We start from the raw sequence: 17843 nt of genomic DNA, 5'->3' as shown, positions 1-17843 counted from the left end.
CTTTTTCATCTAAATCAAACATTTAAGAAGACTGTAGTGAATTACCACATTATCTAATAAACCTGGAGCCACTGTTGTGAGCATCTAAGTTTTCTCTCCACAGTGATGTTTGGTGGTCTCTGAAAAGGAAATTGTTTTACTTGTATGCAGTATATTTCTAAACATATATTAATATAACCACTTTTAAAGCTCATTTTAATTTTCCTTTTGATATCATTCAAATAGTGCAGTGAGTGGCATGTGCATATGTAATGCAAACTAGATTTTTAGCAATTAGACTGGTAGTGTTTTGCTGTGGTTTTTTAATACTTATCTGAAGCTCTACAATCCAAATGTCCCTTTTGTTTTGCTTTCAGGTACTATGAAGCATTTCCTCCTCTTTCTGAAAAGCCAGTTTGCCTGCAGGAAATTATGACTGTATGGAATAAATCCAAAGTATGCTCTTACTCTAGCTCCTCATCTTCATCCACTGTTCCACCAACTAGCACGGATACATCTTCTCCAAAGGACTGCAATAGTGAAAGTGAAGTAACTAAAGACCGAAGTAATAAAGTATCTGCCACTGTACAGGAAAGAACCCAGCAGAAGAAGAGTAAAAACGAGAAAGAAAACAAGTTCAGTAACAACACCGTTGAGGAGAAGCCTGTTTTGTACAAAAAGCAAGTCCGACATAAATCTGAAGGGAAGATGCGTCCCCGCTCCTGGTCATCAGGATCCAGTGAGGCTGGCTCAAGTTCTAGTGGTAATCAAGGTGAATACAAGGCATCCATGAAATGTATTAAAGTGAGACACAAAACAAGAGAGGTTCGGAGTAAAAAAGGGCGGAATGGGCAGAGCAGGCTGTCAGTGAAATCTGGTGAAAAGGTTGATAGAAAAGTCCACAGCGGAAGCAGCAGCAGCAGCAGCAGCGGGTCCATCAAACAACTGTGCAAAAGAGGTAAAAGGCCATTAAAAGAAATTGGAAGAAAAGAAGCTGGCGGTAGTGATGGAAAAGATTTGTATTTAGACAGTAGAAACGAAAAGGAATATAAAGAAGAGCCCTTGTGGTATACTGAGCCGATTACGGAGTACTTTGTTCCTCTTAGCAGAAAAAGCAAGCTGGAGACTACGTACCGCAACAGAGAAGATATATGTGGAGTAACATCAGAGGCTGTAGAAGAGTTGTCTGAATCAGTGCATGGTCTTTGTATTAGCAACAATAATACTCATAAAACATACCTCGCAGCAGGTACTTTCATTGATGGTCACTTTGTAGAAATGCCTGCAGTTCTAAATGAGGATATTGACCTCACTGGGACCTCAATATGTTCTCAACCAGAGGACGACAAGTATTTAGATGATGTTCATCTGTCAGAACTAACGCACTTCTATGAAGTGGATATTGATCAATCCATGTTGGATCCTGGTGCCTCAGATACGATGCAAGGGGAGAGTCGGATTTTAAATATGATTCGACAGAAGAGTAAAGAAAAAACTGATTTTGAGGCAGAATGTTGCATAGTGTTAGATGGAATGGAGTTGCAAGGGGAAAGTGCAATATGGACTGATTCGACCAGCTCTGTTGGTGCTGAAGGGTGGTTCTTGCAAGATCTTAGTAATTTAGCTCAATTTTGGGAGTGCTGTTCATCTTCTAGTTCTGGTGATGCAGATGGGGAAAGTTTTGGAGGAGATTCTCCGATCAGATTCTCCCCCATCCTAGACAGCACAATGCTTAATTCACACATGCTTGCTGGCAATCAAGAGCTCTTTTCAGATATTAATGAAGGGTCTGGTATAAACTCATGTTTTTCAGTGTTTGAAGTGCAATGCAGTAACTCTGTTTTACCATTTTCTTTTGAAACACTCAACTTGGGAAATGAAAATGCAGATTCTAGTAGCACTGCTAATATTCTTGGGAAAACACAGTCTAGATTGCTAATATGGACCAAAAATAGTGCCTTTGATGAAAATGAACACTGTTCTAATCTTTCAACAAGAACCTGTAGTCCATGGTCACACTCGGAAGAAACACGTTCAGACAATGAGACTATAAATATTCCATATGAAGAATCCACGCAATTTAATGCAGAAGATATTAATTATGTAGTTCCTAGAGTGTCTTCGAATTATGTAGATGAAGAAATTCTAGATTTTCTGCCAGAAGAAACCTGCCAGCAGCAAGCTAGAAGTTTAGGAGAAATGCCCACTTTGATTTTCAAAAAGAAATCTAAGCTAGAATCTGTCTGTGGTATTCAGCTAGAACAAAAAGCAGAAAGTAAAGACTATGAAACTACACAAGGGTGTAGGGAAAGCAGTCCACATGGAGATGGCTACAGCTCAGGGGTTATTAAAGATATTTGGACAAATATGACAGACAGAAATTCTGCAGCAATGGTAGAAATAGAAGGAATAGAAGATGAATTGTTTTCAACTGATGTAAATAACTATTGCTGCTGTTTGGATACAGAAGCAAAAGTTGAAACCCTCCAGGAACCCAATAAAGCAGTGCAAAGATCAGAGTATCACCTTTGGGAAGGTCAAAAGGAGAATGTAGAGAAGAGAGCCTTTGTCTCAAATGATTTATCAAAAGTAGATGGTGGTGACTATACCACACCATCAAAACCCTGGGATGTTAACCAGGATAAAGAAAACTCATTTATACTTGGTGGTGTGTATGGGGAGCTCAAAACATTTAACAGTGATGGAGAATGGGCAGTGGTGCCACCTGGTCACTCAAAGGGGAGCTTACTGCAGTGTGCAGCTTCCGATGTGGTGACAATAGCTGGCACAGATGTTTTTATGACTCCAGGTAATAGCTTTGCCCCTGGGCACAGGCAATTATGGAGGCCGTTTGTGTCATTTGAACAGAACGAGCAATCCAAGAGTGGAGATAATGGATTAAATAAGGGTTTTTCTTTTATCTTCCATGAAGACTTACTGGGAGCTTGTGGGAACTTTCAAGTTGAAGAACCAGGGCTTGAATACTCATTCTCTTCCTTTGACCTGAACAATCCATTTTCACAAGTTCTTCATGTAGAGTGTTCGTTTGAGCCAGAAGGAATTGCATCCTTCAGCCCTAGTTTTAAACCTAAGTCGATTCTGTGCTCTGATTCAGACAGTGAGGTTTTACACCCCAGGATATGTGGTGTGGATCGAACGCAGTACAGGGCTATACGGATTTCTCCCAGGACTCACTTTCGCCCAATTTCTGCATCTGAACTTTCTCCAGGTGGTGGAAGCGAGTCAGAATTTGAGTCAGAAAAAGATGAGGGGAGTATTGCTGTCCCTCCCCAAGTAGATGTATTTGAGGATCCGCAAGCAGATCTCAAACCTCTGGAAGAAGATGCAGAAAAAGAAGGGCATTATTATGGAAAATCAGAGCTTGAATCTGGAAAATTCCTTCCCAGATTAAAAAAGTCTGGAATGGAGAAGAGTGCACAGACATCATTGGATTCCCAAGAAGAGTCGGCCGGCATGTTGCCAGTAGGAAACCAAGATCCCTGTTTAGAATGCAGTATGAAAGAATCTCTAGAAGGGAGAGTGGTGGAGAGCTCCAAAGTAAACTGCAGAATAGTGGAGCCGCGTGAGGAGACTGGCAGGTTTTGCAGTTGTAAAGCAGGGTGTCATTTCCCCACGTATGAGGATAATCCTGTTTCTTCAGGAGAGCATGAAGAGGTATGTGGATATATAAAATTACAGAATTTGCAGCTGGCAGCTGATAACCAGCAGTTTGTCATGTGACAGTTCAGCTTAAATGTTTGTGATTGTATAGATCTTTAGAAAATACAGTTTTGTAGAGAAACTGGAGGTTCCATCTGAACATAAGAATAAACTCGCTAATTGTAAGGGTGACCGAGTGCTGGCACTGGTTGCCCAGGAAGGCTGTAGAGTCTCCATCCTTGGAGATTTCAAAAGACATCTGGACCAGGTCCTGGGCAGCCTGCTCTACTGGGCCCAGCTTGAGCAGGGGGAGTTGGATGTGATGACCTCCAGAGTTCCTTTTGAACCTCAGTCGTTCTGTGATTCTGTGAAAAATTAGCCATCTTCAGGTATTTTGGTGTCATCTTGCATACCTTTAAAAATATATGCATGTGTACACTCCTGTGACTTTAAAAATCTGTTTACCTTAGGTTTTTAGGTTATCTGATTTACATATAAAATGTTAAAATGTGCATAAATTTTGAGTAATGAAATATTACTGATTTTGATTCAAACATATTTTAAAATTCTGAAGAAAAAGTTCTGAAGTCAGTCTTTTCAATATAGAAGTATACTCCAAGTAGAAGAATTTGGAGTTGAACTACTGGATGTAAACTTCAGCAAAGAAAGACTTGTAAAAAGGCTTAATTGTCAGCATAGAGCCAAAAAGGAATAAAACGTGGATGCAAAATATCCCTCACTACCACAGTACCATGAGAAAGCCTCAGCATAACTGTGGGTTAAGCTCAGAGGTTTCTTTCTGATAATAGTAGCCATAAGTTAAGTAATAATCAAGATAAAAAATCCTTTCTAGCCAAAAGTACCCTGAGTTTTTCTTGCTGTGAGCTGCCTCTGTTCTTGAGTAGAAACATTTAACTATCAAAATGAATTAGATGTGTGGCCAGCCCAGAGATATTGTCTGGATAGCTATAAGTTACATCTTACATTTTCTTTTCTTTACATTGTACATTTTCTTTTCCTCTTCAGCCTCCTCTTGCACATACTCAGCAATTGTAGTATTTACATTTGGAGGAAGTTTTTCCATTTTCAACTGAAGAGTTGCACCCAGCTTGTGTTGTGCAATTGCATATTTCTCAGTTATAAGTTTGAAACATTAACTCATACATAGGCAAGCTAACCTTTCTCTTGCTAAAACTAAAGCTCACCTTTTTGTTTAACAAAATCAGACTTTCTTATTTTCCTTCTTTCTTATTTGTTTCTTCTCTCATCCTTCTTTAAATTAATTGCTTCTTTTCCCAGCATCAGTAAGCTGATATCTGCTGCTTGCACAAGAGAATCAAGTTTGTGACTTTTCCAGAACCTTTCTAGACATCTTGGTTCCTGCAGCTCTGTTAAGTTAACAGAGAAGTGGCTTCAGAAATCTTTACTGAAGTTTGGGAGGTTTCTGTGTTTGTGGCAGGCCTTGCAGAAAGAGTCATCAAAAAACTTAATGAACTTAGACTGTAAGTCAGAACAGATTCTGGAATTGCCTTTACCAGGAGTAAGTGAAATGTGACTTCATCATGCAGTAGGGCATAATGAATGAACAAGTGATTTTACAGTTATTTGTGGCAGCAAGAGCCTGAAGTTCCTTCCAGCTCTTTTCAGATCTTCTTTCTGGATGTGTAATTCTCTGTGAGGTTGCTTATTCTCATCTTCACTTCAACCACTTATCCATTCAAGTAACTAGTAAGTGGCTGGTATATACAGTGGTGCCATAGCTTATGGTAGCTCTGAGGCTTGTAAAAGGTCTTTTGGTAGTGAACAGTGCTCAGAAAGCCCTGGTATTTCATTTTATTTGAGTTCCTTACTGCAAGAGGAAAACTTACTGCTTCCCTTGCTCAGGTCACATGATTTTGTAGGCATTTTCATAGCTTCAAAGTGATAAACCACTGAGAAGTACCAAGGGCCAGCAACCCTCTCAGCAGTCTAGACTCCAGTTTGGTTTGCAATTCAGCTCTTCCTGGGGGGCTTGGGGAGCTTCATTACCCCCTAAGCTCAGACTGCCTGGGTTAACTTGTCCCCCTCTGTCTGCCATGTCTCCAGAAGGTGTGTGCACACTCTAGGCTTTTCTAAGCACCTGTAGTTGGAGTCTGAAGGTAATTGGCTTTTGGGCTCAAGAGTATTTATTTAAATTTCTTATTGTGCTTAAAGGTCTGTAAAAGATGTGTGTGAGCTTTTTTCTTTTAAGAGTGATATTATTTATTTTCATGACCATTAAGCTAAATCAATATAAAATACCTAGAATTAGGACAGTCTAGGAGCAACTTTTTTCATGGACACTCCACACATACATGCATGGGGGAAAAACAGGCACTGTGGTGTGGATTTATTAGTATAGATCAATATTTGTAAAGATTTTTTTAAAATGAAACTTCCTGTGTTTCTGTGCTTGACTTTGGACAGAAATGAAAGTCGTTGTTTAAGTCAGTCATCTAATATAAAGTTTGAGTTGTGTTCTGAGATACCACCAGTATTTTTGCAAAAATAATGAATGTGAAAATACTAATATAAACCACAGTGTAATAGTAACACATTCTGGTTTGCATCACCTAAACTTAAGTTACATATGTGCTGTGGAAGCACACATCTCTGAATAACTCCTATTTATGAACAAGACTGTAGGAGAATCTGGTTCAGTTTCCTCCCTCTTACCTTCTATATTAGAGCACTTGTTTTAGAATTACAGTGTATTTTGCAGCAGGAATTTGCAAAAAGCTCCTGCAGAATTTTTTCAAACATGAATGATATTTATATATCTAGCCATAAGATTAAAAAAAAAACTAAAATTAAACCAACAACAAAATGAAACCAACAAAACAATTTTTAAAAAAAGCGTAAACCAAACAACCTCTAGAAAAAACCACCAGCACATGCCACCCACACAACTACATAAAACACCACAAACAGAGCTCCCTTGCCCCCCACAAATTACAGTCCTTTTTCTTCTGAGTAAATGCTCCTACTGTTTAGCTGTGGAGTCATGGGTAAGTACACAGTCTGCACCAGGTAATGGCCTGTGAATATACCAACACTGCATCTCCTGTCAACACATTTTATATGGCTCCAGTCCAGCAGGTGTGCTCAAAGAATGCTCATCTTGTCTGGTCCTTGAGATAAATAGAAGGACCTCTGGGGTTTTAGGGTCTGAACCTGCCTGAGACACTGGTTTTGGGGATGAAGAAATTCTCCTGTCAAAAACGGTGTTTGTGTATCACATGACTGAATTGGCCTTGAGATTTGGTGAGGGTCTGTGCTGGAGTGGAGTAATGCAGTGGAAGTGCATAACGCCTTTAGAAAGGGCTGTCAGGAGAGGAAGGGAAGAGGAATGATTTATAAACATTGGTTATGAGGTCAGCAGGGTAGAAGGTAAGCTTTCATATATCCAGGTAGTGGTAAGGGGGAGACAAAATTTGGAGGTGTCTACTGTGTGCCTTAAAATCAGGGAAATCGAGTGGAGAAAGAGCATGTAGAGTCATCCACATGCAAAGCAAAGGCCTGACTGTAAATAGGGAATAATCTGGGGGCTACCTAAGACAGGACTGGGCCAGATAGTCCTTGGTAAGTGCTGATCATGGCAGGTGATGAAAACACCTACAAAGACTTTTAAGCTCTAACTTTCTAATTATGAGAACATTATTTTGCAGAGATATTGAAGGGATTGAATGGAAGAATTTCAAAAAGATAGAGTTCACAATAACAGTTTAAAAATCATGAAGGAAAAACCTCAAGGTTTAAACAAAGCAAATAAAAAAGATTTGGTACACCTGAAATTCTAGAAGTAAATCAGAAACAGAAAGATGACAGAAAGATATTTTATAAACAGAACTAACAAGCTTGGAAAGCTATGAAAATGTAATATCCAAAGTATTGATTAGTGCATCTGTTGTCATTTTTTATGAAAATACAGATATTACACTGTTTCAGTGAGTCATTGCAGTATTAACCTGAGTATCATGAAGAGCAGCAACTAATTTGAGAAAAGCCTACTTGTTTGAAAACACATGGAAGATAGAAAATATATAAAGAAGCAAATCTTGTTTTTAAAGAGGAAAATGGAACCAATGACCCTCTTAAATTGCCTAAACTGTACTGTAAACTGTAAATGGCCCAAATGAGTGAGTAGCAGGAAGTTTCCAAGTATTAGTTTAGGAGAAAGATTGCACTCTCACAATAACAGTCAGTGGTTTACTAGAGGACAACAGAGATGATTATTTTTTTGAGTATGTGGCATGTTTATGAAAATCCCTGATAATAACAAACTGGGAAGGTCTGCAGGTACACTGGAAGACAGGATTAGAATCAAAAAGTTGTTAAATCTGAACAGCATCTGAAACATAAAATGCAATACTGCTGGGACAACTAAAATTTCTACAGAAAATAATAACCCTCTTTCCTAACACTATGGGAGGAGTGACAGTTGAGGAGGTGATGTGAAACAGAAAAGCATTTTCAAATACATCATAGTTTAGTGTATATCAGGAATGATACACTGCAAAAGACAGCAACATGGAGATCCCTGAACAGGAATACCCTTCTGTAAGAGCAGAGTTGCTGTGCTGGAGTACTGGGCTCCTTGTATGAGGAAGGATGTCTTGAGGAGAAAACACAAAAAACACAAAGGTCACTACTTAGGAAAACAGAGTGAAGGAACTGGGGGTGTTTTTTCTCAGATAAGAGAGACTCTGAGCAGAGGCAGCAGTTTTGCAGAAGCCATGTTCATAGTTAGAGGAGATCAGGGAAAAGCTGTGTTCTTTGTAGGCTCCAGTAAACACAGAGGAACTGGATGTGATTACCTTAAATCACACTGAGGGAAATTGAGGAATGAGAATTGTAACCAGACAAGGAGCATACTGTAAGGCTCAGTTATTTTTTAGGAAAGCAGTGGAAATTCTGCCTTGATGAGACTGAATGAAGGAATAGTACGTTGTAGTTGATTCCAGCTTTGTGCAAGAGTAGAGGCTAGATTATGTCATAGAGTCCTTTCCACATGTATTTTCAGTAAAATTCAAAATGAGTTTACTGCCAAATAGGTTTTAAGAATATAAAGTCTAGACTCAGCTCCCTTTGTTCATTTGTGACTGGCTTCTTGAGCCAAGTGTATCTTCACTTGGTGACTGTTGAACTAAAATTAGGGCCTGATGTTTTGGAATGGGAGTCAATGGGTTCCTTACTGCTTTGGCTTCTGAATTATTCATGTGTTGTATTCTTCCTGATAGTAAGGGCTTGCAGAGCAGGTTCAAAGAAATATTTGCTTACAGATTAATATGATTTTTTCTGTCAGTTGTAACACTTCTGATAATATTCATTCAGACTATACTGAGGCTTTAGTGTTTATTCTGTTCGCATTCTTCAAGCCTTTTGTTACCCTTGTCAGCCATGATCCTTGTCAACAAGTGTTGTGAAGCAGTACAGCTAGTTACTGATGGTGTTTTCCAATTAGTATCTCATAGTCTGGGAGAAGCCTCAGTTACCCTATGCCTAGCTGTAAAACCAGAAAGGAAACCCATCAGTTTTCTCTCTGACCTGCAGCAAAACTGGGACTCAACAGCATTGTAGCTGGTTTTGCCTTGCTGTCTATGAGTTTAACTTAAGAATAAAGTAACATGAATATGAATGGTTTCAGAAAGGAGAGACTTCCAGTCACAATATTTATTATCACCATTCTAAATAATAGCTATTTAGATGGTTAGTTGGAAAACTTAATAAAACTTTTCATAAAACACTGGAAGTATATAGGAGTACATGGGAAAGAGGAGGAGAAGGAGACATAAATTGAAAATCCTGTTTTCAAAAGGAAAGATTGCCAACAAAGGAAGGTAGACTCAAGCTATTTGAGAGTTGGTATTTTGTATTTCCTGACTGGGAACGTCTCTTTAATTCACAGAAAATTTCACAGTGTGAGACTGCATTTCTAGGAAACACTTCAGCAACTGTAGGAAAAAACTTTTCTTCTGCAAATGTATAAAATGGACATTAAAAGTGTCCTCTATCCCCTCCCAAACAGAAATTCAGCAATGAGCTGGGAGCTCTCTGGGAGCTGCCCCAGCTCTCCAGGTGTCAGGGCTGTGATGGAAGCACAGGGGGACTGAAGCAGCCAGTGCTGGTTCAGCCATGGAGCCATCCCAGAGCAGGGGCTGAGCTCTGCTGGTGCCTCAGCCTGGGAAGCAAAGCTGCTGCAGCTCCTTGTGCCCTGCCAGACTCATGCTGGCTTTGCCAGTACCTGCTGAGGTTCATGCAGCTTATCCCATGTGCAGGTGTGACAGCAGCAGGGGAGAGACTTTGAAGTTAATAATACATTGTGCCTATGGAGTTTAGATGCCTCTATCTATAATCAGCACAGAGTGAGGCTTCCATGATTGAATGTATTTGTAAATGCACATATTTCTTACTATGTCCTGCTTATACCCTTGAGCTGCTTCTTTTTTTTTTTTTTTTTTTAATGTTAAAAAAGGACACCAACCGATGGTTTAAGTTCCTAAGAAATTTTTTTTCTGGAATTAAGGGTTTGAATTTTTGGAGGGTAGTTCCAAAAAGTCTGTTCCTGGGTCTTATGACAGGAAACCAGCATGGATAAGTTCAAAGAAGTTGAATCTAGGACGTGTCTCTAAATACAGCACTCTTGAGTCACTCCTTTGGTTTGAGAGGGGCTTCTCTTTATTAAGGAGTGAGTGTTGGTCAGTTTAAGTTCTATGGGTGTGTAGTTCTACAGCAGGTTAAGGAGGAACAAAAGGATGCTTATTAATCTTGCATATTTAAACATTCTCAAGTTTACTGAGGAGGAAGCTGGCTAGAAAGTCTGTGTTGAAGCTCGTTTTTTCATGTTTATTGTAGGCATTTGCACTGTTGTTTGTTTTTTGAATCATTCTAATATCTATAGAGGATGTTACAAGGTGGCATAATCTTTTGAAAGCTAATGGGGTTACCTGAGGGACAGCACTGAAACTGGGGGCATGTGTGTTGTGGCAAGCCCTTGCTATTTTAGCCATGTCCATCAATGTCATAAGGAAAGGCCTCTGGTAAAATTAAACTAGCATTAAAATATGGGGAAAGGGAGAGAATTTTGACAGTCTTAGTGAACGGATTACTTCTACCATAAAGACAAATCATTGATCATCCTCATAACCTCTTTTTCCTCGTGTTTACACATAATTCTCTAATTTTGTGTTTTTCCATTGATTAATTGTTCTGCCAATTCATCCTCCCAAACTTTAAACATGAAATTTTGCCACTTTTTGTCTTCTGTCTTCTCTGTCTTGTGTTACAATGAACTGTTTGTCATGTTGGCTAACATTTCACTGTACTTCTATCTCTTGGGTAGCTCTCTAGATTCTAAAGTGTATGGCTGGAATTAAAATATTGTTTTCTGTATTTCTGTAACTCTGTATGGGCAAAGTCTGAGCCCCAGCATGGAGTTCATATTGGCTGTAAGAGTTCAGAGAATGAATGTTCCACTGTAGTTTGACAATCATTTCCCATTAATGTTACAACTTGAGCAGTGTGACCTGTAAGGCTTAGGAAAATTCATTGTAATACCAGAATTTCCTCCTCTACATGTAAGTATATTATTTATGGCAAAATGAAGTGTGATTCTTGTCTAAACACTTTCCTGTATTGAATACTAATCTGCAGAGAATGAGTGGCAGCCAGGAAAAGCAATGCTGGTGGGAAAAGGCGCTCTATTCTCCCCTTTTTCCTGCATCACAATGTGAAGGTAAGCACCTCTGCCTGTTAGAACTAACTTGCTGTTGCACCCATATTAGAATTAAATGCTCCTTGTTACGGATTAGAATTGCTGCAGATGAATTGGATTTACTGTCTGTATTTTAAAAACCCACACCAGTAAGCTTCCACAAAAAAATCTCTCATCTGAGAGAGAACTGGGATGCTTCAGTTGCACTTGTAGTAGATCTCTGGCATGATTCTAAATTGGTTTTAAAAGAAAGTGGTTTTAAAATAATCCTAACATTTACACATATTTACTTAATTCCAAAGCCTGAAATTACATAAACTGGAAATCTCTGATTGTGAAAACACTTCATTACATTTTTTAATGTTTCATCCTGAAAAATACTTCTTAGGTAGATAAGTCTATAAGAATGCGAAAACATGATGATTACCTTTTATGGGTGTACATAAATAACGTGCCAGTTATTCAGTGAATGTGTGGAATCTCTTTGAGGCTTGGAAGGAGAGGGATTTGCCACTTGCCCACTCCTTTCACACTGACAGACTGGGAATTTTTCTGTCCTGCACAGAGAGCAAGTCCAGTCTTAGTAGGCAGGCTGCTCGTGACCATAGCAGGTGTGCTTCCAGCACTCCCAGGAATGCCTAGCATCTGACAACTGACTCAAGGCCAGGTTTCCAGTGGACTGGCAAGAATCCCAGCAGCATTTTTTGCCCGCATACCAATTCACTTTTTCTGTCTCCAAAGCAAGAAGCTAAACAAGACCATTCTGAATTAGTATCCTGAATTGACAGGATCTCTGGCGCTTTCTGTTAGTACAGGCTCAGGGTGAGAAAGTTTTGATTTGAGACCTGGTTCCTTAGTAGTTTGAAAGTAGATTAGTCAGCTATTATTTTTGAAGCACACCTTTAAGCGCAACTAACTAAAACTGTGTTGCTGGTTCCAGAACAGCCTTACTTTGGTGTTTAGGACAGTTTGGGTGACTTCCAAGAACATTTTAACTTTTACTTCACTCCCAGGTGTAGAAGTGTGCCCAGTGCAGGAGCAGATGGGTGCTCAGAGCTGCCACGTTGGCCAAAGCCGTCAGTCAGTCCGTCAGTCTTCCCACAGGGGGACCGGGGTCCCCCGCCAAGCCGCGGCGCCGGGGCTGCCCCCTGGCGGCCAGCGCCGTGTCAGGGACAGCGCCGTGTCAGGGACACCACCGTGTGTGTCAGGGACAGGGCCGTGTCTGTCAGGGACAACACCGTGTCAGGGACAGGGCCATGTCTGTCAGGGACAGCACCGTGTCAGGGACAGGGCCATGTCTGTCAGGGACAGCACCGTGTCTGTCAGGGACAGCAGAGCCACGGTTTGCTCTGTGCGACTCAGTTTTTAAACAAGACCGGGACTTGATCCTCACAGCTGACATTACTCTTCCACAAAGCTTTTTCTGTATCCAGTTTTCAGTATGGGTACTTTTTATATGTGGGTGTTGATGCATGTGATCCATATGTATCTATCTACATGATAGATGTTGATGTTATATATACAAGTTTACTCTGGTAAGTAGAAATCATAGCCATTCACATCAATTGGGGTTCTTGAGTTTCAGTGAGGAGCAGGCTACTGTTTCAGTCTACACAGTATGGGTATAGAAATCGGAGTGATGTGGAAAACAATGCAATATCAGAATTGAAAAATGGACTGAACCATTTATCATCAAAAACGTCATTCTTGTTCTTTGATATTTTAGGTGTTTTCATTAACTAAGTAGCTTCTTCTTTTACTATTAGTTATTCAGGTAGGATTTGATGACGTTTCCATGAGGTATTATGGTGATTTCTTTATGGGTGTCAGACCATAAAAACCCCCACGAGCACAGAGTTTACATGGCATAGAGTGTGAATTCCAAGAATACATCTCTGGATGCTGAAATTTATGGTAAATGTAAATAACAGTGTTCCTCAATTCTGTTTTTTCTTCCTTTGCATCTGAAATACCCCCACAAAAACAATATAAGAGTGCTATACAAATGCCAAGGGAGAGAATGGTGTAGGAGAACTTGCAGATGTAAAGGAAGTATCCAATGACGATGAACATCTTTTAGATTTTAATATGGTAAGTTTGTCAATGGTTTGGGGGAGGAAGTTTATTTCTTATTTTATAAGGGTGGGCTACTGCATCTTTCCTTTCATCACAGTTCTCAGTCTACCCTCAAATGAAATTCCTGCAAAAACCTTCAAAAGCTTCTCTTCTCTTACTTTGTTTTTTAACGTCCTCTGCATCTTGAGCATCCTTCTAAAAGTTCCTCAGGGTGTTGTACTTTGGGGAGTACAACCCTTTGTACAAACAGCTGTGCTTCTAGTAGATAAGCAAAGCCAGTTTCCTTTGGGAATGCTTGCCATTTGCTTGTCATGAGTGTTAAACATGAGTCTTCTTTACCTTCAACTTCTAATTTCAGTAAGTGTAGAGTGAGATGAAGTGCACTATGAGGGCAGAAAGGACCAGCAAATAAAGACATAAAGATACTATATGCTGAATACTGTCCTCACTGCAAGCAAAAAAACTCTGGTTTTTTCTCTAGGGAAAAAATTTCATGTATACATGTGTTTATTGATATACCTTTAAACTTCCGAGTGATGATAGTGCTTAGTTTAACATTGTGACATGCTTGCTATGGCTTTACTCATTCAGATGAAAATATATTTAAAATACATTTGCTTGAAGTTTAGTCAGATCTGTGCTGTGTTTTCCTACTATTTAATACTTACTATCAAGTTTCGGAGATAACTTTTACAGTAATTTTTCTAACATGAACTGTGATAAATATACATCCTGAGTTCACTTTTGATTCTCTTGCTGTGTTGTGCAAATCCTAAAATTAAGGAATAGGAAAAAATAATAAAAGCACCACCTTTTTTCCCTGCTGTTCTGCAGTCCTTTCTACATAGTGGACTAAGTCAGGAATGAGGAGGACTTGCCCTGTAATCATGGCATCTCTCTTGGACAACTAAAAATCCATATAACCTCCCAGCCCAGAGAAAAGCAAGCATGTTCTTTATTGTTCCCCATCAACACTGTCAGTTTAAATCCTTAGGTTTCTTCTGTTTATGAAGCAAGATGTGCAGATGATATAAATGCTGAGGCAAAACCAAATGGCTTCAGGAAGAAGATCTACTCCAGTGATAGCTCCAGCTCTGAAGACACAGCTTCAGAAGGTGGAAGCGAATGGGCTGATCCATGTGAGGAGGAGCTTTTTTCTCGAACTCAACTGTAAAAACTGCAGAGTAGAGCAGATGATTGAAAAGTACCATGAGATGGAAAACTATCTTTCTTGAGGGTCTGTAGCTCTAAAACAACAACTTGAGTTTCCTCTTCAGTTAATGGATTCAGATGTGTATTTATCTTTCTCTTCTTGCTTATTTTATAGATGAGGACACAGCTGTCCTGTTGAAGATTTTTTTCCCCAAAAAATACTGTTAAATTCTTGGCTATTTGAACTAGACTAGATTGTGTTGTCAAATCAAGAATGGATGTGCATGTGCTTGTCTTAGTAGTACCACTGCTTATTTGCATCTTAATTGCAGTTATTTTCTTTCGTAACTGTAGCCCTACCACTATTACAATCTTCTTAGCATCGCAGTGTCTACAACTACTTCTGCTATTCAGAGACTTCAGCTTTCTGCACATTAGGCTTTGTTCTTTAAGAACTGGGAGATAAATACTTAACACTGTAATCTATCAGTGCCTTTCTGAATGCAGGAGAAAAGCATGAATGACTTGTCCAGTCTTCATTCAGTAAATCTCATAACTTTGAAGTAGGAACAACAGGGTTGTGCTTTAGAGACTTACAGAAACTGTGTTTTCTATCCTATGATTCCCCCCTCCCACAAACCAACACTGAGGATACCATGGTTTGTATTTTTGCTAACTGGAGAAGCCAAGGATTTTTTGTAGGTATGGAGGCAATGTGGGTTTTATTTTTTTCCTTTTTTTCTTTTTTTTTTTTGTCCTTTTTAGCAATTTGCCAATGTGGGGCAGAAGTTCAAAAAGTAACACCAAAAATAATAAACCACTGGGGTGATGTGTGGATTGTTGTGAATTTTGTTAATGAGTAATGAGAATGTTGTCTTGTTGCAGATGAAGGCATTCATGTAACCTGCAAAAGCATCCTGTAACTGAACTTGAGCCTGAATGACTGAAACTCTCTAAAATGCTCAGTGTTCAATGTTTTAAATGCAAAGGGTCAGTGCTTCACTTGAAAGAAATCCTGTGGCTGCTGCAGTTAGCTGCTGTTGTGGCTGTAATTTAGTAAATCTCGTAGTTCATTTTGTGTTTCTGAGAGAATGTGTGGGGCAAGTTATGTGTGTGGTGGGTGGGGGTAGGGAAGGTGATGACTTACATACATGTGTGATTGCAGTAGTGATTGTTGCTTTATGTGACTTGCTTTTAAATTTTCTTTTGTTAACTTAGAAAGTCAATACATTGTCAAGTTGCATCTGTACAAGACTATCAACTCCTTCTGCTTTTAACACATTATGCAAAATGTATAAGCCAGGAGGAGCAATATTTGCAAAACTAAACATTCTGAGTTTTTAACAACTCCTAGTTTAAAAAAATGACAACAACTAACTAGTCTACACGATCGCAGCATGTCTATAACACCAGGAAGTGCAGAAAGTCCAATACTGACTTGAAAAGCTTCACCATTATTTTTGACAGGCAATAAACCTCACAAGAAACATAGCTGTTTGAAATGTGAGCTGAACCGCCTTTGAAATATGTTCTGCGCTAGAAATGCTTTCTGAGTAACTGGGTTTTGTTGCCTTTATTCAATTGACAGTGTAAGAATTGAAATACGTGGTTGGGAAACCATGCCGGTCTTCGTGCAAGCTTTTGGTGAGATCCTTACTAAAACTGGCTTGGTTGCCCTTATCCAAGGACTTTCTTTTGGTCCTCCTCTTAGACTATGTTTTAGGGTTTGTATTCATACAGCAAATCTTTTGACACTTTACAGTTTCTTTTCTTAATTTATTTGCAGACTTTGAATAGATTTTATATATTTTACTTTCTTCTGGAGCTTCCTTGAGAGGTTGTTTAGCACCTGCACTGAAACTAGTTAACTGTAACATGAAAGGAAAAAAGAACTTTACACACAAATTCTTCAAATCACTACAGTGAAGAATGGAATAGAATTCATTTGAGAACAGGAAGTGACCAAGTGGACATATTTCAAACACAAACTTCAGCTCAGTTAATTCTGGCTAGAGCTTCTTCCTTGGTAAGAAAGGGCTCAAAAGTAACAAAGGTGTTGCTCATAGTTACACTGTGGCATGTAATGATTCCAGCACCTTTGGGGAAAATAAAATCCTATCTTGAGCTTGGGCAATAACAAATTGTCTTTACTCGTTTTCATAGTTTAATGGCTAAAGCTCTAAGGCTTTCAGTGAGAGTTGAAGTGTGGTTTTTAGTTTTTCTGTATGGATAGAAACACACACCAACAACAATAACAACAAGAAGAGCATTAAAGGTTGGCATACGCTGAACCGCACTGTGGGATGAAGCGCATTGCATATCCATAGCATTGAAGTATCAGTTTTCCATTCCTGGGCTGAAATTTGTTTCTACTTTTTGCTTCAAGTGGTTGTATTGTTCTGATTTCACGTACACCAGAGTAACTGATTTTGTTTTCTTGTGGAGTTACTTAACACCGAATAAAAATATAAAAGGACAATTGGATGGTGTGTGTGTGTGTCTTCATTTTCTTCAGCTAAGGTGTATAATATAAATACAACATGCAGTTAAGCATTAAATATTCTGAACAAATGGCATGACATACTTAATTTGGGAGTCCTTTTCATTGCTGTAATTCATGTTTAGAAAACATGAGACTTTTAAAAAAAGTCAAACCCAAGCAAACCTAGACCCTCTCTCACATAATAGTTACAGAACTTGTATGTAATACGGGATATAACCCAGCAGATTTCTATTTCTGCTTTTAACTTGTGTTCAGCCATCAAGTAACCGGTATCTCACTAATTCCATGGCTGCACCTCCTTTCAGAGAAAGGAAAAAAATCCCCAACAGCTCACATTCTACTTGGTGGAGCCTTGTGCATTTTGGTGCTGTAAGTCTGCAGGAAAAGTAACCTGGGATTCTATGCAGAATGAATTCTGCTGAATTAGAAGTTCAGTGAAAACAACATGGAAACACACACTGGGAAATAATGGAAGTGCCTCTGTAAGGTCCTTGAGTGAATACTTTTGTATTGGTAGTTGAAACTTTAAAAGGCATATGTTATTTTCAATTATTTCTTAAATACAGCAGAAGTGGTATATTTTCATTGCATTTATAGAAGATACTTGATAAAAGAACTACATTTCATCAGTCAGGTTTTTCAATTCCTGTATCTGAATTAATATTAAATACACATATAGTAAAGAATTAGTTTCCAGTGTAAACAATGCTTCTGTCATGCAAAAACTGCCACTGTATAGTC

The 17843-nt window shown here is 39.0% G+C and overlaps 1 protein-coding gene across 7 annotated transcripts in view; it reads left to right on the top strand.

Annotated features, from left to right (window-relative positions):
• Window positions 1–17083, top strand: part of KIAA0232 (KIAA0232 ortholog) — a 64001-nt gene extending 46918 nt beyond the window's left edge. For 3 of the 7 annotated variants that reach the window (XM_063157577.1, XM_063157576.1, XM_063157582.1), the window contains 4 exons: window positions 357–3654; window positions 11311–11392; window positions 13365–13462; window positions 14442–17083. In XM_063157577.1, the coding sequence (XP_063013647.1) occupies window positions 357–3654; window positions 11311–11392; window positions 13365–13462; window positions 14442–14621 (3658 nt within the window). In that variant the 3' untranslated portion in view covers window positions 14622–17083. Of the gene's footprint in view, window positions 1–356; window positions 3655–11310; window positions 11393–13364 lie in introns of all 7 variants that reach the window. The other 4 variants (XM_063157578.1, XM_063157575.1, XM_063157581.1 and 1 more) reach the window with 4 other exon arrangements.
• The last annotated feature ends 760 nt before the right edge of the window (window positions 17084–17843 follow it).

Source organism: Melospiza melodia, chromosome 5 (assembly GCF_035770615.1).
Source record: "Melospiza melodia melodia isolate bMelMel2 chromosome 5, bMelMel2.pri, whole genome shotgun sequence".
Classification (NCBI taxonomy): domain Eukaryota; kingdom Metazoa; phylum Chordata; class Aves; order Passeriformes; family Passerellidae; genus Melospiza; species Melospiza melodia.
This window is presented reverse-complemented; position numbering and strand designations above follow the sequence as displayed.